This window comes from Cyprinodon variegatus, unplaced genomic scaffold, assembly GCF_000732505.1.
Source record: "Cyprinodon variegatus isolate N-32 unplaced genomic scaffold, C_variegatus-1.0 Scaffold234, whole genome shotgun sequence".
NCBI classification, from domain to species: Eukaryota; Metazoa; Chordata; class Actinopteri; order Cyprinodontiformes; family Cyprinodontidae; genus Cyprinodon; species Cyprinodon variegatus.
Genome location: NW_015150687.1, coordinates 77,605 through 100,543, shown reverse-complemented (window position 1 = coordinate 100,543; position 22,939 = coordinate 77,605). Strand labels below are relative to the sequence as shown.

General features: G+C 36.5%; 3 protein-coding genes across 4 annotated transcripts; 2 read left to right on the top strand and 1 right to left on the bottom strand.

Annotated features, from left to right (window-relative positions):
* Positions 1-3,270: 3,270 nt before the first annotated feature.
* On the bottom strand, positions 3,271-6,450 carry nxnl2 (nucleoredoxin-like 2). Its single transcript, XM_015381435.1, has 2 exons — positions 5,998-6,450; positions 3,271-4,714 (listed from the first exon to the last, which is right to left on the bottom strand). The coding sequence occupies exons 1-2, from the start codon at positions 6,297-6,299 to the stop codon at positions 4,546-4,548; spliced, it is 471 nt and encodes a 156-aa protein (XP_015236921.1). The 5' UTR covers positions 6,300-6,450; the 3' UTR covers positions 3,271-4,545.
* Positions 6,451-7,808: 1,358 nt separating this feature from the next.
* On the top strand, positions 7,809-9,673 carry gng10 (guanine nucleotide binding protein (G protein), gamma 10). The gene is made up of 3 exons (XM_015381443.1): positions 7,809-7,997; positions 8,498-8,625; positions 8,722-9,673. Exons 1-2 carry the CDS (start codon positions 7,917-7,919, stop codon positions 8,621-8,623), a joined length of 207 nt encoding a protein of 68 aa, XP_015236929.1. The 5' UTR covers positions 7,809-7,916; the 3' UTR covers positions 8,624-8,625; positions 8,722-9,673.
* A 6,453-nt stretch (positions 9,674-16,126) lies between these two features.
* btc (betacellulin) lies at positions 16,127-22,434 on the top strand. 2 transcript variants are annotated; one of them, XM_015381441.1, is made up of 5 exons: positions 16,127-16,424; positions 16,903-16,995; positions 19,127-19,241; positions 19,437-19,583; positions 20,933-22,434. In XM_015381441.1, the coding sequence occupies exons 1-5, from the start codon at positions 16,385-16,387 to the stop codon at positions 21,063-21,065; spliced, it is 528 nt and encodes a 175-aa protein (XP_015236927.1). In that variant the 5' UTR covers positions 16,127-16,384; the 3' UTR covers positions 21,066-22,434. The 2 variants fall into 2 exon arrangements, with proteins under 2 accessions (XP_015236927.1, XP_015236926.1); XM_015381440.1 differs by having other exon boundaries at positions 19,124-19,241.
* Positions 22,435-22,939: the final 505 nt, after the last annotated feature.

Below are 22,939 nucleotides of genomic sequence, written 5' to 3'. Positions count from 1 at the left end.
ATTGGGTCAATGTGTTTTGTTTTTAGTCTATTTTTATAAGGATTTTTGTTGTCTGTGAAATGTTGCTCAGGAAATTGACAATACACTTTTATCTGTGCGTGCAGGCCAGAATTTCCACAGTACACAGCTGTAGTCAGAGGGAGCACAAATGTTTTTAGAGGAATAGAAGCTCTTGCTTGACCGCATTTAGTACTTTCTGTGATAAATCAAAACAAATTTCCTGACATATGGGAAGTGGTACATAGCAGTCCGTATTTTTTTAACAGAGAAAAATCTGACCATGTGTCATATTGGGGTTGATGTTGTTCAGCATGTTTTTTATTGTCCTACTTCTGCTTGCGTGTTCGCATAAAAAGTTCAGTTCTGGTCTAACCAAAAATGACCAGATCATAATCTTCCACAAACAGAACCTCTTAATGCTTTATTTCAGCTTTTCTTTTTGGTGCAACTCCCACATGAAAGCCATATTTTTAGAGTGGTAACAGCACTAATAAAACAGTACCATGCAAAGTACAGTGGATGAATGACTTATATCCAATATTAAATCCCTAATATCTGATCCGCCTAATTAGATACCCGATACATGGCTGTACAGTATCGGCCAATATCAATACCATCCGTTTGAAATCGATGTGTGTGTGTATACATGAAGAACTGCATACCGGTACTACTTGGATGTAAAATAATTGCCATCATGGCTTTGTCAAGCTGCTGCCTACCCCTGTGAAGCAAGAAAAAGACTAATACAAAGTGAATCCAGTAGAACGTTTTATTGCTTACCTGGAATGGGTAACAAAAGTTAAATAAACCTTTGGCTGTCGATACCGATACCAATATCACCATTTCAGCTTAATATTTGTGAAAATTAGACATTTGTACTTTTAAAATAAAATATTGTCCCAATAAAAGATTGCAAATAACAATGGAATTCTTGGTTGTAATTTGGCGAAAAGGTATAACTGCCTTCGCAAGGCATATTTTTTTCACTCTTTTTACCAGTTTTAATATATATTTTTTTGGTGAAATATTTAATAATTCCCACTCTTATTTTGAAACTATCCACCGGTAGTTCCCTTTCCTTAATCAAGTGATCTTCATATCCATTGCTGGTCCCTCAGTCCACGCAGCTCTCCGCCCCCTCCTTCCCTCCCTGTTCCCGCATAAAGCCAGCCTTGTTGGTGCCTTAACCAAGATCTGCTTCCAGCAGAAGGAAACACTGCTGCCATTCACTTCTAAAAGCCAACATCAAGTCTAAATGTGAAGTCCACATCCTAAGTTACTGAGTAGATGGTGAGGAGGGGGCTCTCAATCAGGCATTGTATTAGAACTGTGCCACTTTCTCATATCTGCTGGTATCACCTGTGCCTCAAAAGAGTAGAAATTTGCTGCGTGATTTATTTATTCATTAATTTTTTCCAAAAAGAGGCCAGGCTTTTTTGTTATCCCATGAGCCCATAGTATATTATAATTTATACAATGATATATTAAAATTTGACTTTTGAAGAGAAAAGTTTCATTTTGTGGAGTTTTTTATGTTGATGCAAAGCACATTTGTCCCCCTACCTTTGTGACTTATGAATATCAGAAAATACCTCACATTTCTGCCTAAATTTTAAAGCGATAATGTGCAAAACCTGGACAACATTACTGTTTTTATCCTTGCATCTGGCACATTTCTAACTTCAGACTGCTGTCATAACAGTGAATATCTTTTTAATGTTAGGCATATAAGGATTTCTGGTCTGGAATGATTGTGTCACTTCAAATTGAACTGCTTTAAAAAAGAAAAAATGTTCTGGATATGTTTATTTTTGTTTATTTTCTATTTTCTTGATAGAAATAAAATTGTATGCTTGCTCGTATGCTCTTGTAGGAAACTGTTGTGTTTTGAATAATCTCTAAGCCTCTCTTCTGGCTGGATGTTTGACTCTCTATATATCGGATATTGTAGAACTACAAAAAATAATTGCTAATAATTGCTTTTTTGCCTAAAGCCAGTTCTAACCATATAGGGCACCAGCCTTATAAAAGGTTTAAGGTTAGGTCTTTGTGGAGGCCATTTTTTCTAATTAGTTTGGGGATTTCTATCTTGCTGAAATCCTAGAAAGAGTAAACTGCTCCAAGAATCAATCTTTTGTCTTGATTAGGGTTCACAGCTGCCCACAGTTCTGTATTCAAGGCTAAACAAAGAGTAAACTATTTGACTTCAATGACAATAAGTTAAGAGAAGACAATTTAAGATTTTATTTCTACTAAGAACACTTTACTCTCATGGATTGTTGTGGTAACAATAATTTTTAGGGTTTGTTTTGCAAGTGTTACCTCTGTGTTACTTATAGGGGAAAAAAAGTATGTATGATGGATTCCACATCCTCATTTCAAAAAGATCACTAGATGGAATAAATACAGACTCAAATCGTCTACTGGACTGATAACCTCCCACTCACTCACAAACTTGTTTTGTAATAAATAAAACACACTGTTAAGCTTCCTAAATTTATAATTTCTCAGAATTTTTGAAAATGTGTAAACTTTGCTGAAAAGTTAGATTTCTTGCAGCAAAACCAACCAATTAAGCTCTACTATAAAGGGCTGACTAATATTAGTAGATTTATTTTTTTAAAGATCTTGTTGATAGATACAAAATGTGTGGCTACTAAAGGACATGTAGTGGAACTGCGCATGTTTGTAGGTATATTCAAACCGTGGGTGGTTTAACAATATTCTAATAACAATATTCTGCTTCTGTCTCCTTGAACCCGTCGGCCTCAGCAGATGGCCGCTCACACTGAGCCTGGTTCTGCTGGAGGTTTCTTCCTGTTAAAAGGAAGTTTTTCTTTCCACTGTCGCTACATGCATGCTTGGTGTGAGAGATTACTCTTGTGTAAATTAGTCACTTTTACCTATCCTATTCCATATGATCTGGTTTAATTGTCTGTAAATTGCCTTGAGATAACATATGTTGTGAATTAATGAGATATAAATAAACTTAAACTGAATTAATAAAGAAATAAAATAATTAAAAGGCCTCAGTTAGTATGAAATTCCTGCTAATAAAGGTACAATTTAAACATCTGACCAAAACTGCATGATTATGCACTCAGTGAGTTGATTAGTTATACAAACACAATTAATGATCAATCTATATTTAATAAAATCCTTGAAAACCTAAGTTCTGGATCTTGTGGCTTTCCCACAGTAGGTAACAGACCACAATAGAAATCCACGGTAAAGTGCTTATTTAGGCTTCCTTTTGAAACCACCTAGACTCTATAATTTTCTTGAAATAGGTAGATACTCTGACGACAGATAAATGTTAAATAATGGTCATACATAGGAACAATGCATGCAAAGAATACACCCTGCAGATGCTTCTATTACACTGTAATCTTGTGGTATATTCTATGAATTGTATATATCTCAGTGGGTGCAGCAGAGGTTAAGTTATCATTTTTATAGAGGCAACAATGACATCTTGTGGCGGCTTGAAAAATCCTAACCTCTAATGGGGAAAAAAATAAATGATGCAAACAAGATCAATCAATACATTTCTAGATGTCATGACACCACCATCCACTTTGATGTGGTGCAGAGGACTGCAGCTTTGATGGCCTTCCTTCCATCAAACCAAATTGTCTCTGTCGTTTCATTTCAGATCAGGTTGCATCATTTTTACTTGTAAAAAATGAAAAGTTTGCCGCCCTCTCAAGATATTACTGTTATTAAGACATAAAGAAAAAAAAAACAATGACGTGATTCAGGAAAGGAGCAGTTAACTTCTTGACAGTGCAGATAATTAGATACCGTGAACACTTTGAAGGAGTTTCAAAGAAAATGAACCTACAGGGATCAGCCTGCGCTCTGAGAATCGTGACGTCATGCTATTGGATGTATTTTCACAAATTGATAGCTACTGAATCAGCACACACAGAGGAAACATGCAATTAGGTTTCTTGGTGGCAAAGGTGCAAGCATGCTGGAAACAGACCCTCTGGGATTTCTGACATTTAATGAGGCAAAAGGGAATCAAGTTTGTTTTTCTTTTTTAAACAAGCTGAGTGGTAGGGAACTGAAAACAGCATTAGAGATCATAAGATGTACATTTTATTACCAATTACATATAAAAAACATAAAATGAAAAAAATTATGAGCTGCTTAAAAATATATAGCCAAAGTAATGTATTAAAAGTCTCCTTATTAGGAGGAAGATGTAGTAGAAATCCTAACTGTTGCAGAAGGATGATTTAATGTAACCTGAGATCTACAGCAGCTGTGAATCATACAGTTTCCCTTACAGCTGAGCCTGAGATGAATCTTAAATGCATAGGAAGGTCTGTACTAGAGCAGTATTTCACTGCATGTTTGCAAAGCTGTTATCAAAGAAGCTCAATCACAGTGTTATAAGGTTGAACAATACCATCAGTAACAAGTGAGAGATTTTTTGGGTAAATGTTTTTTTGTTTCTTTTTGTTTTTTTTCCATTGTCACTTTTTTAATTTATTCTGCTGAATATTTTCGTAATTGACTTTTGGTTTATGCTTCTCCTTAACCCTTGAAGTTCTGAAAGATCTCAGCAGCATCCAACCAGGACCTGAAGCAGTCCAGGCCTCGGTCTCGGATTTGCTTCCTTCCTTTATCGGTGATCACATCTCCGTTCTCCTTCACGATCACCAGTTTGGGGACGGCTGTGATCTTGTAGCGCTGCTTTAACTCACTAGAAGAAACAAGAACAAACAAACAAAAACAAGTTACTAACTCAGTAATAACATGTATACTATCATCAAAGCTCAAAGCAAGGTTTTAATTGGTTTTGTTCTCCTTTTTTTCTTATTATCTGTTTAAAAAAACTGATTCTGGCTTATATTTTCTCATTCATATTTAACAAGAGTTAAATTAAGAACAATAAGAGGAATAGAATCTGTTGCAAGTTTATTTAACCCAAACTCTTGTTTTACAACTAGCATGTTCTTCATCTTTTCAGTCTGTCTTACAGTTAATACTAATAACTAGGGCTAAAACTAACGATTATTTTGCAAATCAATTAATCTGTCAACTATTTTTTCGATAAATCATTTAATAATTGGATAGCCAAAGGACCCTTAAAGAATACATTTTTATGAAAATAAACCAGATAGACTCAAACTTTTTCACTTGAGGAGTTTGGGATAGAACATATTGACAGACAATTTATTTTCAACCTTCAAAAAAATGTTTTTATATATTTATATGTATATATATTTTACAATTTTGATATAAATACTGCTCTAATTGGATTGCTCTGTCAGCTAAAGCCGTATTTTACCGTCTCTATATTCTGATTAAAGAATAATCGATTACTAAATTACTTGACGATTATTTCAATAATCAATTACTCATGATTAATCCGATTAACTGTTTCGGCCCTACTAATATCTACATTTTTGCATTTGTTTTCTGTTGTTTTTACACAATTATAAATCTTTAGACAACTTTATTGGATTTGCAATTATTTTGGAGGTTCTCATAAATAACCTTATCTATGTATTTTTCATTTTAAGTTTCTAGAATTTATGCATATTTATATCTATAGGTTTTTCCCCAGTTCCCTTTTCAACTACAACAGCTTTTTCTTTTAATCACTTATTATTACAGAGGTTTACTTGGGCTTATAAACTCTTTGCTTTATCTGCTATAAAGCACAATGTGGTACAGTTGTCTATATAGAAAGCACTAAATAAATGTATCATTTTTACACACTTATAATTAGGGAAATACATATAGATATAAAGCCTGTTCATACATTTGTTTCTAATAAAATGATTATAGTTATAAACACCCATTATAAAGGTCAGGACACAATCAGTCTGCCCTGCATTTAAACCTAATCCTCGGCAGGGTGACCCTCTAAGTAGTTTACATAAGCTACAGCTCAAAAGAGCGGTATAGACTGTAATATTTTATCTAGTTAAATAAAAATTCACTAGTTTCAGCACTTCTTCACAGTCAGCAGCGACTTACTGCTTGTAATCATCATTCCAGGGTAAAGCCAGCCAGTTTCCGTGCATGTCATGATAATATTCGACCATGTCATCAGGAGACTTGTCTGAAGAGATAAAAACGATTTCAAACTGAGCAGGAGGCTCGCTCTCTTCCACCAGCTCCGTGTAAAAATCACACAGAATGGGCGTGAAGTCCCGACACGGTGGGCACCATGCACCTGAGAAGTAGATCCCCACCACCTTGTTCCGCAGAGCTTCCTCCGGATCCACGAACTCGCCGTCTTTATTCAGGAGAGTCCGACCAGAAAATACCTCCACCATGTCTGCCAAACGCTCATACACCTAAACACACCGAGTCCGATACCTTTACGGCGTAGACCCGCTTTAGCTCATAGTTGTTCTGTTTAACTGTCTATTTGTTTTATGTTTAACTTCTTTTCCGCAAAAGCTCCTTACAGCCAATCCCCATAAATCACCTTTCGACCAATCAGATGGTGAGAAAGCTGTGACGCGTTTACGGTCACTTTGGAACGGCATCGTTGTTGCTATGATACAAAGTGGCATAGCCTCCACTGCTTTTTACAGCTGTTTGTGGCATTTTTGGATGTCAGACTTGCAGTTTGGTAATTAAACCACATTTTATTATGGATTAAATATTGCTTAATACAGGTTATTACGGTGGCCCAGAGGGGCCAACACTAATACAAAAAAGCAAAAGCTGCAATGCAAATACAAAAGCTGCAGCATAAATGCAAAAGCTGCAATGCAAATACAAAAGCTGCAAAATAAATACATAACCTGCAACACAATTACTAAAGCTGCAACAAAAATACAAAAGCCACAGCAAAAATATAAAAGCCGAAACACAAATGCAAAAGCTGCAAAGCAAATACAAAAGCCACAACACAATACAAAAGCCGCAACACAAAAAAAACTTTGTATTTGTGTTGCGTCTTTTGTATTTGAGGAGATATTAACATGGTTGTATGTCTTTGTGTGACTCTGTGTTGCCCTGCAATGAACTGGTGACCTGTCCAAGCTGTACCTAGCCTCTCGCCCATTGAGGTCCCGGAGATAAGCACCTGCCTCACCATGACCCTGACAGAATAAGCGGAAGATTGGATGAATTTAGAAAAATGTCAATCTCATTTTTTGTTTTTTATCTTAAAACAACAAGCATTGCATCCAAACATTGAAATGCAAAGAACCGTATTGGCAGATCAAATTTCTATCTTTAATATTTCATTATGTTTTGTTTGTTAGATTTCATCTTCAATTAGTCAAGAATATAGGGTTTTAATAGTGACCTGTCAAAGAATGTACCGTGCCTCTGGCCCAATGACTGCTGGAGATGGACACCAGCACCTCAGCAACCCTCCACGAATAATTGAGTATAGACAACGTAAGGATTAGTAGAAACAAATGATATAACAAATAAGTTAGGCGGAAGGGGGGGTGTACTGCATGTTTTCTTTAAATTTAATGCTATCTCTAATATCATTGACTAATGCACATACACAAATCCCCACTATTGTAGGCTTGAATCATTTAATACTTCATGTTTGTTATTTGTTTTATGGTTAATTTACATCTTTTTATTCATTTTTTCAGTTTATGTCTATTTCATGGAGGACTATCGCATTTATTTATTTATTTATTTATTGTTAAACTAAATCCAGGTAAAATAAATGCTTTTACTAATCTTTTCAGCCTTAAAAAGTCTTCCATGTAATGTTGGTAAAATGCACATAGAGGTCAGTGTGTTACAGTTTCCCTGCTTCCTCAGCAGAGAGCAGAGGTCATTTTGAAAGAAAGCCAGCCATTCTTTTCTTGTCCAGCATTTGCCTCCCATCAGCAGATTCAAGCAGTCTGTGTCTAAAGAGCAAGAAGAGATTTTTACTTTTTGTTTTCATATATTATTTTCCCTCTTTTAACAACATGACCTCTAATTCCAATTTATCCAACATGCGACGGCTGGTGGAACAACTAAAACTTGAGGCCAGCGTGGAAAGAATTAAGGTAGGAACCTAGGTGTTACTGTTAAAGCCCGCTCATCTTGTTTGTTTTGGCTTTCCCACTTGTCAGCATTGACAACACACTGTTGTATGACAATATTATGGCTTTCTACAAAATATTAGGCTACTTTTACTGTTCCAGTGTCATAATTTAGCTAAAAGATCATCCGTAAAATTAGTCCTTTTCAAGTTAAATGATTAAATACTTTAATAGAATTGTAAATTTTTTATAACAGATTTGTTATGATGGTTATTTGCAAAAAGCTTTAAACATGCTTTTCTTTTATTCAGGCAAAAATATGTTAGCATTGCAATATTTAACACAACTGAAGTTTATTATAAAAAGAATCTGAGTTTACCAGTTCAGGTTTGTTGCAAAAACTTTTTTTTCTTTTTTGCGTAAAAAAATTGATAGGTAAAATTGCAGTTAGTAAGATACAGTACATAACGTTTTTGCCAAAAAGGTGATTCAATCTTTTCATGTTAATTGTTTGTTTTTTCAAGGTGTCCCAGGCAGCTGCAGAGCTGCAGCAATACTGTCTGCAGAATGCAGGAAAAGATGCCCTGCTGGTCGGAGTCCCTACAGGGAGCAACCCCTTCAGAGAGCCGCGCTCCTGCGCTGTGGTGTGAAGGTCAGACTCTGCACAGTTCTCTGCTTGTCAGTGAATATCTATTATATCAGCTGAGTTAAAAAAAAAAAAGAATAAGAGATTTTGCATGTTTTGCAGAGTACGAAGACATGATGGACCCAACTGCGACATCTCCTGTAAAGAAAAGGACATTTTAACATTTTGGCTGTTATTCAGATGTTTTTTTTTCTAAACTGTGAACTTTTTTATGAATATGAAAAATATGAAAATGGATCATAATAAAAGTTCTTTTGTTATATATACGTCTTTTACTATTTTTTGATTTACTTGTATGTTTTTTGGCACAATGCAATGTTTTACTCAATGGCAGACTTTTTTCTCTCTTTAAGATCGATCTCTGTGATATACAAAAGCAGAGTGATGTTGTGGCTTTCTGCAAATTATACAAAAAGGACTATTAAAGCTGTTCTTTAAATGACACTTTGGAATCTAATGGCGCTGGAACTTCCTGATGCTCAGTCTAAGTTAGGAACACAGCCAGAGAGAGGAAACCCAGTCTTCCTGTTCCAAACTGCAAAGACACAATGAAAGATAAACCGAAAGCTGGTCGCTTTCCTTGACTTGCTTGTAAAATCAGGCCATGCTATGAGAAAATCACACAACAGTGTTTGCATAAATACGGTAATAAAGTTCATATACTTAAAATGAAAAATCCTGTCTTTTATAAGAAGGTGATTTTATTTAAACAAAACCTATTCCTGTATATTTGATTGTAAACTGTTTTAGTACGTGTATCAAACTGACCCTTTGGTTTAGTAATATAAAGTTTATTACAAAAACTGTCAAGTTCAGCACCTATAATGTCTAGCCGGTCATGAGACAACAACTTTTTATCACTTCCCTTTCCTTTTCAGGCACTCTTAAAGGAAAAGTCTGTAGTGTTTTCCCTATAGTGCTACCATTACCACTGATCTGTCCTTTAATTGGTCTAAAACATTTTTCATGAATTTCTGTGCCTGAAATAGAAATGAACAGGTGACCTTTTAGCTTTGCTGAATGTTTGATATTATGTTGCAATGAAGAAGAGTCTAAAATATATGCAAAGCAGTAAAAGCAGCTTAAGCTGTCTTGGTTTTCCTTCACTGTATCACTTTAATCTATGAGTCCATCCATCCATCCATCCATCCATCCATCCATCCATCCATCCATCCATCCATCCATCCATCCATCCATCCATCCATCCATCCNCCATCCATCCATCCATCCATCCATCCATCCATCCATCCATCCATCCATCCATCCATCCATCCATCCATCCATCCATCCATCCATCCATCCATGTATTTCACAGAAATTTGCACTATGTATAAACAAAAGCACATATATAATTTGTTTTGTTTGTTTTGGGGATTTCTTTACCTTTAAACTTTTACCGATTCATCTTTTACAGTAAATAATTTAGAATATAATTCTATATGATTCCAAACTCCATTCCAAATTGTAGCTGAAACAGTTTTTAAAAAGTATTCCAGCAGTGCAAACTTCAACAGTCACATGAAATTATGACAGAGGATGAATAAATGAGACCATATTGAAGCCTAGATTCCTACAGCAACTATCTCTGACTTTTTAACACAGTGGTTCAAAAGTGAAACAAACCTAAAATCCCTTCAAACTCAGATCAAATACTGTATGTAACACTAAATGAGATGCTCAAAAAGTTTACCGCAAACAGGGAACCTCTCTTTTTTCTTACACAAAAGCAATCCATTTGTGCCTCTGGTCATAAATTCTGTTTGATATTCTAACATTAGTAGTTTAAAACCTTAATACGATCTACACTATTTCACAATTTGTTTTACTTATTTCCTACCGACTACCAGCAAAGGGACTTTGATACATTGACTGGAAACATTGCAAATGGAAATAATATAACACATTGCTATTCAGTACACATTAAAAATGTGTATATTTTTCCTAAGTTACACTTATTTACCTCATTTCTGTCGCTGATGACCGAAAGACCACGATTATGTAGGAGTTAAAACTGGCTTAACTGAAACAAGACATAGACAGTTCCAAAAGTCACAAAATGCTGAAAAAAGTGAGCAAAGATTCACCTAAAGGTTCGGGGTAAATCCAGACAATATGCATGTTTCTTTATTTTGCTGTGGTTCAACTCTGACGCTGTGGAAAATCACAGTTGTATGAGTGATGACTAATCCCGGATTATTATTCTGGCTCCTGAAAAGATTTTTTAATTTTTTTTAACAAGAATTGTTAATAATCCTTACATAAAAATCTAAATGAAGAATGTTTTTTGATTGTAGGCCTCTGCTGTGATAAGTTCATCCTATATCAAGAAATGCACCTCCCAGAATGGGTTTATTTTATTTCATACTGCATGGATTAATTTTTAATCTATAGAAAAGGGTGATGTTACCGTGGAACAGCTCCAGTAACAGTGTCAGTTAGTGATAAGCCTGAGCTTGTTAGTTTCTGTTGAGTTTACCGTTTTGTTTCAGGGCAAACAAACTGATATGCTTCTTCCTTGTATCAAAAACATCAAAGCCTGGGGTGTTTAACAGAACTGCTTTTCAGCAACAAATTTTTTTGTAATCAGTTTTTTATATCTTACTAGATTAACAAAAGCTTCAGGTGAATCAACACTTAATGATCTGAGGGCCTAAAAGTAACAAAACTGACCTAAAGCTTCTGAGTGCTCTCTCTGGTTGAGCTCTAATCGGTCTAAGGTATAAGAAAATCAATCAAATCAGAGCATGTATTGCAGGTTTTACAGAAATCAGATGATTTTTTTAAAATAAAATGATAGTTTTTCTTCAACTGTTATATTTTAGGAGCCAGATGTTAATTGTTTCAATTAAATAATCTACAAAGGGACACCATTTAGCATTTTTGAAATTAAGTGTTATTAGAGTTGAAACAAGCAAACTAAATAAACAAAGTTATTTTTTATGATTTACTGTGAATATAGCTTCTTGCTCTGTGAATTATTGGAGATGTTATTGGCATGTACTCTTGAACCATCTAAAAACTTTTTATTGTTTTTCTATTAATATATAATCTATACTTGTAGAACCAGACATTTTGCTTTAGTTACACCTGTAGGTCTTTTTGAAATGTCTCTACCAACGTTTCACATTAAAAAGCTGAATGTTTGCCCAAGACTCATTACAAAATAGCTTAAACTTATTTTCTTAATAAGAATTTGACTTACCAATTCTAACAAATGAATATTATTTGTTATAAACTCTTAATTTGTGCTCTGGCTGTATGTATGGGGTCATTGTCCTGCTGGTAACTAAATAATGACCCATTCTCAAGCCTTTTATGACATCTGAAAGGTTCCTATCCTTTTCTTTGGTTATTTTGTGCTACCTGTCTTTTATATCAAATCTGATTAGCTCTCTTGTTCCTCTTAAAAGAGAGTAACAACCAACAATGCATGCACACACACACTCGCTAGCTGCAAGGCAACATGGTTAACAGCTGCCCCACCATGCAGCCCTAATGTTACCGTACATAAGAAAAACTGAATACAAACATAAGTAACAAATTAAGTTCAAATTTCACATAATCTAATGAGGAAAAAAGTCTTTACTTGAGTATGCCTGTTCAAATCCTTAGTCTTCCAGGTCTTGGCATCCACCAAACAGGCTCAAATTTGAGACAACTGGATTTTTGCTCACTTCTTTTAAGGACATTTTGACACCTATCCAGGATTCTTTATTGGTTTTTACTCCTTTACCATACTCTGTTCTGGTTGGCAAGCCAAATGTGGATCCCCATCCAGTCCACCTCTGCTTAAGTTGTTCTTTTTATTGTAGATATAGACAAGTGTGTAAAATTGTAATTTTTGCAATTTCATCACAGACAGATGTAATATTCACTTATACGTGAATATAAAGTATTTTCTCCCAGTATTTTGCTTTTCCTCTAAGGTTTTTCTGTTTTTTTTTTTTATGATCTTGGCGCTGATGATTGGCTAAATTAATCATTTCATTCACCTGTCTAACTAGATTCTCATTACTGCTCATCTGATCCATCTGCTCTAGCTTCTATTTAACCTCCCTGCTACCAGTCATCAACGCTTATTATTCACAAGCCAGTGGTGAGATTGTTTCTCAAGCCAGTGGTGAGATTATCTCAGCGTTACCTTAATATTTCTGATTACCTGTTCTGCCTCAACCACTGAGCCTGCCTGTTGCCGTCTGATCTGTCTTAACCTGCCTGCTTCCTGTCATCAGCCTAGATTATCTCTTGAGCCAGTGTGAGTGTTTTAGCATTACCTTAATGTTTTTGATTACCTGATCCTGACCTGTTTCTGCCTCTAAACAAGTGAGCCTTCCTCTTCCCATCTGATCTGCTTGCCTTACCTATCGTTGGACTCCTGCTGGATTCTTCCTGTTTGCTGAATTTGGAGCTGTTTCCTGTCACCGACCTGGATTTGCCTTCGGAACCTCTTCGGACTTCTGATCTCCTGGTTCTGAATCCTGAGCATGTCCTCGACACCAGCTTTGGCTTCGTCCTCTGGATTATCCTGCCTTCCTTCCTCTGCTCGGATCTGATCTCCTGCTTGTTCTCCATCCTTTGGTACTACAGCATCTGGGACTCTAAGAGTGGTGCCCGCTGCATGCTGTCAGTTAGCTGGCTGAAATCAACCTCATTCTCTAGGCACGGACTGAACTATAAAACCAGGTTATTGACTCACACGTTCGTAATCATCCTCCGCCAGATTAACATGGTAACTAATCTGAGTTTTCCTGCTCCAGAGGTTTCTGCCTTAGACGTCCTTGCTGTTACTGCAGAACCACTGTCTCTTAATAAACACCTTTCTAAGAAATCTGTCTCTCTGCCTCCAATACTGGAGCCTCCTGTTCTGAGCCCTCAGTTTTAGCTTTCTTGCCACACTTTAACAGCTCATCAAACAAATTTCTATATCGGACAAAAATATCAACCAAAAATAGAATACAAAAAAGATGTTTTAAAAGGAATATTTCTTTCATTGTTGGAAGAGATATCCAAATCCACATGGGTCATGTAAAGCATGGTGCCCTAACTTTACCATCAATTTAACAGAATTAACCCAATTTTTGGTTTCACTGGTCACACCCAGGTCTGATTACCGAGATTACTGGATTCCCTTTCGTAGAACCTGTTTAACTACATGATCTAGGTTCAAAGAGCTTTTCAGGACTGCAAAGACATTCTTAAAGCTGTGGGATTCCAGTGAACTAGGGTAAGAGGCCATTTTGGTTTCAAGAGTGCTCTGAAAGCCCATCCAGACAAAGGAAGCCAACAACTGACCAATGAATGCCTCGCTTGTCTCAGTTAAGGCCATGTTTAACTGAAACTGCTTACCGGAATGCTCAGTGTTGTTTCTAATGCCCCGTCAATAAGAAAAAGTCTGGGCATTTTGATAGAACTCCATAGCCAAAACACTCATCTTCTTTTTTCACCAGAAGACTCATCCTCATATCAGAATCTCTGCAGAATAGCAAAACAAAAATGTGATTATTACATTTTCTTTGAAAGGCAAACAATTGTAACATAAAAAACAAAACAAAAACATAAAGTAAAACATGGTGGTGCGGTTAGGGCTCTAGCCGGGGGGGGGCCCATGGCCGGTTCTACTTTGGGGTGGCTGGCTGCCGGAGGAGCCCCTGGACTCGTCCCCTTGGCTCCTGGAGGCTCTGGCATTGCGATGGATGAGGGATTTCCTGGGGTCTCTCCTCTTCCCTCAGTGGTGGTGATGGTGGGTGGCGGGGATGCCTTTGGGCATCTGGGGTTTTGGGGTCCCCTAGCGCTTGCCTCGGTGCTCTGGGCGGATGGGTCTTTGGGTCTCCACAACCACTATTGAACATTTTCCCTTTGGATAAACTTTACATGCACAGGTGCACTCTCACAAACAACTACAGGTGCTTGGCTTCAGGTACTTAGAGATTCACTCCCATACAGAAGCCCATATTCTGACCTTCAGCTACCACAGTATACATGTCAGATTAAATAATTCAACTTATACTTCAGTGATAGTATCAAGGTGCCACTTTAGTGTATCCTTATACTATATCCGTTGGTTGCGCTGTTCTTTACACATCTCTTTGCAGGTGATGAAGCAGACTGAAGACGTTTTATTGTTGTCTCCCTTTTATTTCCTCTTTCTTTCATCTGTTCTCCATTTTCCTGTTTTATTTTCATTGCAGTGTCCATACAATCTGTAACACTCCCTGCATAATTTTAATAAAGCTATTTATATGCATAAATCAAGCGGAACACTATGGCGATACCAGTACTGCTCCACTTGTGAAAGCAAAATCTGTTGGGCCCTTTTTTGGCATCAAGACAATTATTCTTATTGCCACATTGCCAGACAGGACACTGTCTAAAAAAAGAAAAAAAATGGCGGTGGTTGCATAATTATAAGAAGCTGCCTTTTTGCTTCCAAATCTGAATGACATGGCTCAGGCAATGAAGCATAAAAATGTACCTATACATCAGAAAATCCTGAATGTCAAAGCTTCTGACCTTAGGCTAATGCATCAATGGGTTTTGCTGCACAGCAGTAATCTAAAGTAAGGCGACAATTACATTACTAAATATCCTAAATAAAAGCAAAACATAGGTTATCAGTTGTGGCTTGACCTTAAACAGATAATTTATGCTCAGATACCCTTTTATTGCTGCTGAAGCATTCCTCCACAGTGATGTAAATGATTTGCCCCAATTTGTTGCAACTTTCTGATGGCAGTTAAGTTGCAAAACCAGTTATCAGGTTAGGATGCTATCAGCTTTTCCTCCTACACCCTGGTTGTGAAACTTTTTCATTAAGACAAGGAAAAATATTGTTTATAATGGAGCATCTTTTTAAAATGTTCTTTATATTTCTAGCAATTGCTCAGCTATGAAGCTCTGTCAAACTATGCCATCTGGTGTTCAAGTGAACAAATTATGGTGAAATGCTGTCATTTACAGCTGAAAGTAGCAGAAAAATATTTTCTGTCATTAATAGTATATGAAAAGGGATTATTGAAATAATTAGTATGATCAATCGCAAAAAGATTCATCACAAAATCATCTGTTGTAAACATGTTGATCCTTAAACAAATAAAGAAAAACATACAATTTAACTGATAGCCTTTGACATTGAAACTTTTATTAACTTCTTCTTTGGCAGAGTTTCTCCTGAACAACAAAATGTAACAGTCAGTTAATATGTCATTCTGCCCTCCTTTTTACACTGTTAGTTTAGTTACCATGCACAGCCCTAAAGCACAATGCAACACACATTATAAATAGAATCAAATGTTAGTCTGGTAAACAGGTTTCCCTTAACTGACAATAACTACTCCACCTATCATTTAATTCTTGCAAGGTAAAGAGACAGGACTTTAAAAAGGAAACAACCTGAATGCGTCTAGTGGTTTGTCCTTCCTTTAAAGGTGTGGGCGGAGAGTAAAAAGACAGAGTCAGGTTTCACTGAGCCTTCCCACTCTAGACTCAGCTTGGTGGAGCTACAGTCCTCAGAGCTGCTCTGATCTTAGTGCTTCCGTCCCCTTCTTAAAGCCTCATATTTTGTTTTGCTCTCTTTCTGGCTTATATGAATATAGTTACCATCAATGAAGAGCCCTGATAGGACACAGCTTTTGGAAATTTCCACAAACTGTCCACACCTCTTTCTAACACCACTGACCCCTGGAAAGGATTTTAACCTCTTGGAATTCTTTTTGCTTATATGTGTGAATTCTCAGAAGACTAATGAGAATCTCTGTCAAGTAAGGAGATGGCAAAGATGTACAGACTCTATGTTGCGCTACTAACAGGTAAGAATCACTTTCCTATTGCTTATGTTAGAATGAGGGATCAACTTTCTTTACTGCTTTATTACATGGAGGTTTCAAAACTTGATAAGATTTGTATAACACAGTAAAAATTGTAGATGAATATTTTATTGGAAGGCTGTTTTTCAATATTTTTGTTTAGTTGTGAAGTCTAAGAGCATTTTCCTACTAACTAATATCTATAAAGAAGCTTCAGAGCTGGTTAATCTTTCAGTGGAGATCCTATAAATCAACAATATATTATCTAACTCTACACTAATCATGACATATGAAATAATCCTGGCTATAGTTTGAAACATTCTGCGATTCACTTGAAAGTTAGTAAAGCAAGGATGGGAGAGGAACTCCTTCTGCAGTGTCAAATGTAGGCAAAAATTGGACAATGTGTTTGCACACTTTCCCAATGAATATATTTAAATGTGTGTGACTATTTTTTTTAAAATTGGTTTTCTATCTGAAGCTCTAGCCTTGTGGAAACATTGCCTGGCAGAATGGAACACAACCGATGGATCATCCGCCTGCCATCTTCATGGCAAGATGGACAATTGCACAGGTGAATACGGTACAATCCCTTATTGATGTCATCAATGGCTGAAAGCTTTGAGGTCATCAAAGCAGACACTAAACTGGTCAAAGCAGTCTAGGTAAATAGTCCCGGTAATCTTTGACTGGATTATGGCTTTTGTGGCCTGTTGACGTTCCACCTCCTTCTATTCATCTTTGGCAGGATTATTTGCATGAAAATGGGTGATGAAATGTTGCATCCCAAAAGAAGAAAAAAAGAAACTTGCTGCCTTCGATTTGTCTATAACACACAAACTTTGATTTATAATGGAGAACATGTAATCATAAGGTGTTTAATAAAAAAAAAGAAAGAGAGATTTGCTTATTTTGGAGATCCCACAAGACAAAGTTAAACAGGTCTCTAGTTCAGTTTAGATGCTACTAAGATTTTCGATTATATTTGTTTTGCTTATGATTTTTTAATAGTAAAATAAATCTATCTGTCTGTCTGTCTGTCTGTCTGTCTGTCTGTCTGTCTGTCTGTCTGTCTGTCTGTTTATGTGCAAGTGTTACACTAAGTGTCATTTTGGTAGGTTTAATAATGTTTGTGATCGTATATTTCGTATATTTATTATATATTTCGTATATTTATTATAAATATACATTATTAAACCTACCAAAACATAAAAACCTTACAAACAAAACCAATAACTGGTGAGATCTCAGTCCTTTTACCTGATCCAATCTCAGTCATCATGGTCATGGCAACCACAAAACACACTTCAATCAGAGGCAGACGGACTTTCTTTCAGTTTCTCTATAAACATTTAGCACCCTACTGACAAAGACTCCTTAAAGTGTTTTAAGAGATTTTGAGAAATATCTGCTTGCCTCTTATTTAATTGTGAGGAATCCAATTTGGCTGTTATGACAGTTTGTTCTGTTATTTTTTTTTTTTAAGAAAATGTAATAAATCAAGGTGTCATCTCTATTAACTGAAAATGTCTCCTTTTTGCTCTCATGTGGGCAAAACTAAAAAACTGACTAAAGACAGGACAGAAGACAAAAACATTTTTAACATCTCATTGAAATCTAATAGTTCAACAGAAAGTTAGTTAGATAATTAGTCATTTTCATTAAAATAATACAATATTAATACATTGAAAGATTCCCCTTTTTAGACATTTGGCTTTGACCTCTAAGCTAAACAAAATAATTTTTTTTACAAGTTGTTAGATTTGCTTTCTAATGTAAAAACCACTTTTTAATATTAACCCACCTCTTGAAAAGATGTTGCTATTTGCTCTTCTAGCTTACCGGTCACCAAAAAACACTGTTCTCATCATCTTTTCTAACAATCTATTGCCTGACTGCATACTCTAGAGGTTTCCTTTCAGCTCTGAGGTCCATGGTTCCAATCCATTTCTCATGTTTCAGCTAACAAACGGAGCACATTCATTGATGTCACCTGGAGGGCACTATGCTTTTACAAGCTCATTTTTTGTGTGTGGTAATTTCACTGAACCGGATTGTAAAGATAGCGGCAGCTTTTCAAGAAGTGCTACGTGAAAAGTGGTGGTCAGAAGTTCAACAGCTGTTTGAGGGTGTGAAGTTAGCAAGCTAAAATAAACACCTGTTTATTAAGGGAATGGAGATTCCAACTTTCATGTTTCAATTAACAAAGATCATGCTAATTGAGCCACATGGAAAATGAGTCCTTGATGACTCTAGGCCTTCACTGGATCATATTGCAGCCAGTCTATTAATAAATTAGGTCAGAGAGTCAGAATGTACGTCATAGTTGCAAGCTGACAGTATGTGGTAAAGTTACAGAGATAGATTTTACAGGAAAACATTTTTTTTTGTGCTTTTGATCAAAGTGGGATCTAATGATTTAGAAATAACGTAGAGATCTGTAGGACAAACTGAAGTAGCCCACACATTTCAAATGTTTATGCACGTCACATGCAGAAGCTATCTGATGCAAAGGATGCTGTCCTGTCATTATTTTATGAATGAAATTAGTCTTTTAGCCTTATAAGAAAAAGGAACTTGAAGCTGGGCACCTTTATTGGCTTTGTAAGTTTGCTTGATAATGGAGCATAAGGTCACAAATTAGATAAATGTTTTAAATTTGTTCCAAATTTAAACTTTTGTTTACTATTTAATTTCGCCAGCAGAAAATGATATAGAAGAGTGGAATGGCCACTTCTCGAAATGTCCAGAGGAGCTAAAACATTATTGTATCCACGGAGAGTGCCGTTACATTAAGGACCAGGAAACACCATCCTGCAAGTGAGTAATAGTTTGAGAAAAATGTGAATGAATAGACTTATAGAAAGAGGATAATTGGGAGGTTTTGTCATAAAGTATTTGATGACAAAAATAGTTTTTAGGTGCATAGAAAATTAATTTTCTTTTTTTATGAAAAAAAAAAAAATATATATATATATATATATATAATAATTTAAATTTTAAAATTTTTTTCAGGTGCCAGAGTGATTACATGGGTGCCAGGTGTGAATATGTGAACATTTCGGAACCGTGGAAAAAGAACAGAAATATCATTATTGGATGCTCCATTACTGTTCTTCTGATCCTGATGATCCTCGTCCTTTCCATCTGCATCTGTTCACAGTAAGACAAATTCTTTTCTTACACTATATATACTTTTCCTTAAAGATAGTTTTGCCTCCTCAGACCAAGTATTAAGTTGTGAGTATTCCTTCCGACTTGGTGATCTATAAGGATTCAAATATCCACGAACAGTCATAAAAGTCTAAGATAATATAGTAACTTCTGCCTTTCTTTACCTGTGTGGTCAGAATGTCACCAAGCAGATCTCATGAGATGAATTTAAAATCTTTCAACAGCCTTTGACTCAAGGTGGCCTGGTACCAAGTATACCAATTATCACTCTTGTTTCAAATAAGGTATTTGTTCTGGACAGCCCATGCCTATAACACAAATATCCAATAACAACAACAAAAAAAGTACTAGCCTTCACAATTAAAAGTTTTTTGTTTTTTTTTTTTAACTAATCCCCTCTAGGTAACAATATCATAGTCAATTTGGGCTCTAAGGTCCCCAAAGGGAAGCCATAAAATTCCACCTGTACATAAAGCAGATCCTCAAAAAACTGCAGTTCTATGCACAAACTCGACACCAGTCAGAAATGTAAGTCCTGCATCCTGAGGTTGGAAAGAACGAATCCTTTCTCAAATCTGGAAGGATGCTCATACCCATTAGCTGAGGGCTTGTCAGTATCCCAACTCCTCTTTCCCGCAGTATCTCTGCTAGGAATACAATTCACGTCCTCGCCCATAGCTGGGCCCCTAAGACCCAGCTGCAATGTTAGTCCTAATGTAACTTGCTGGATTACCAGCTGGAGCTCCTTACCTGCCAGCCTGGTGACATTTCATATCCCAAAAATCGGGTTGTAACATCTGGATTTAGCCCACTCTTTCACCTGCCACCTAGCTTATCTGGGACCAAAACCCAACATTCGTCCCAAACGGTGTTGAATTTATGTGCATGTGGTCCGAAACATGTATCTCAGTCCTTAAATCCATTTTAAATAACCCCCCCTCCCTATATAATTTGCTTTTCATCATTATCACAAAATCGGTTTTAATGCGACCCCATCCTCTGAGGCCATATTGCCATAGAAGACCCAACCAGGAGCCAGAGCCCCAGATAACGTTGCCGTTTGGTTTAAAGGGTGCTCAGATTTCTCCCCCTATGCTTAAGAAACTTCTCTAAAAACAAATTATTTTTAGATTTATAAACAATTACATCATAAAAAAAGGTGATGATTACACAAAGATGTTACATAGCCATCTCCTAAGCCTCCGGATTGAAGAGGCACCATTTTTTGATGAAAAAAAAAAAACTTTGCACCAGCTGTATCTTTGAAAAAAAAAGCTGTTTTTGCAGTCGTTTGAGTTATTGCCCTCCATTATGTACCTTGTTTATCTTCTTTTCAGTCGCAGGTTCAGATTGTGTGGACAGAGAAGAAGACAGCCTGGAGAGCCAAAGAACTTGACAGAGAAGGACACCATGTTGGATACGAGTGCATCAATAACAGCAGACCCAGAGATACATACCAACTCAGTATGAGGACTCCCTCAGAGCCAATTGCAAGCCTGTAGGCATTACATGTATACACGTGGGAGAGCTGCTGAATGCAGCGTTGCTGTGAAAACAGGTCGCTTCATATGCTCTCTGAACAGCACCGAGGACCATGAGGAATACCAATTCACAAGGAAATGTGTCATCCTGGGATAGAACCTAAGGAGCTCCCTTTCTCCTTTTAGAGATCAGCTTTGTTTCAAACATTAAACAGGCTTGTGGAAGAAGAGGGAGATGCCCTCCTGGATTGATGATAAATATATGATGGGGGAGTGTTCAGCTGCCTTAGTGCTGGAGAGGAAGGCTTTTGTTTTAAAAGCTGCGGCCTGTCACCGAGTGCTGCTGGTCACACAGCACTAAATAAATTGTTGCTATGTTGGAAAAAGCTGTGAGACCAACTGGCAGCCAATGATAACAGCCAGTAAGGTTGTTCTGGAACTGTCAAGTGTGGAAGACAAATTTATACCGTATACCGTCAGAGGAGAGGAAAACGACTGTCCTTTTAGGGAGTCTGAGCAACATACATTAGCCTTTAAACAGAGTGTAACACCATATCTTTCAACTACAGCCCCAGGTTTGTTTGCTGCTTCTTTGGCTTTTGTGTAATGTCACTGTTTCATTATCTGCACCACATAATGTTTAGCTATGACTTTAAATGCATCACTACAGATCCGTGTGTTCATTAAGCTTGTAAACAGTATTGTTACTGATGTCCAACATCAGTGCAAGAAAAGAGACAGTAAGGAAGGAGCTACATTAACTGAAAGGCCTGCAGAGGATAAGTAGATATTATGCTGGAGGGTTTAAAAAAAAATCTGTATTTGGAGGTGAGCAGCCTGTAGGCTACAGAACAGCTGAGTCTGTGTGCTCGACCTGACAGGGCTCCCCTGTTGAAGACAGTTTTAGAGCTGCCAAACTTTCACTGGGGTTTCAACATGTATCAGAGTCAAGTAAATCTGCCTCAGCCATTTAAATTAGCCATCAATAAACATGCTGTGGTGTAGTTGTACTTTTTAAAATATTTTTTACATATAAACGAAGAATATGTTTACTTCACAGTTTGTCTCTAAAAAAAAAAAAGTTTATTTCTACAAGAAGTTCCTGAGAAGAGGCAGTACAAACAACCTATTTTGGAGAGTGATTATAGACTCATATCTCTCAGTTTGTTGTTGAAGTGCTAGGCTAATGTAAGCAGATCAGATGTGTTTTGCTTCATGACACAAAAGCTGCAGCAGCCATTACTGTCTCTCTGTTGGGTGAAGTACATCAGGACTGTTCAGGAAAAGCAAAATCATTAGTCCAGTAAAAGTTGTGTTTAAGGCCTACTTTACAATTTTGAAATCCCTGTACAAAAAAAAAAAAGGAAAAAAAGAAAAAGAGGATTTTTAAGTACCGGTAAATAAAATTAACATTGCTCTCCGGCTAAAATAAAGTGTTTGGTTTCACTGACATAAAATTAGAAACAGCAGATATTAGGAGAGGATCTTGGACATAAACTTTTAATCTGGTCATCAGAAACAATCTTAATTGGAAACCCTAATCTGATTCTTTTGTTCGGAGTCCAAAGGATTGGATTGGAGTATCTCTAACCTTATGATCTTTTATCCAACTAAAGTGGTTGATATTGTGAGGAACTAAAGGTAACATGGTTAACAGACTTTTTGTTATTTAACTCTTATCAGCCTGACTTTAATTAACACAGCCATGTTGAAATTTCTCAACTTCATGCTAAAAATTAAACTGAACGCCTGGTGAAGTTGAAGTTTGACGTTAAGATGTAAATCCAAGGCTGCTACTTGTATGAAAGTTGCTGGAAAAAAACAAACTTAAATGTCTCATTTATAGGGATACAGTTTGTATAT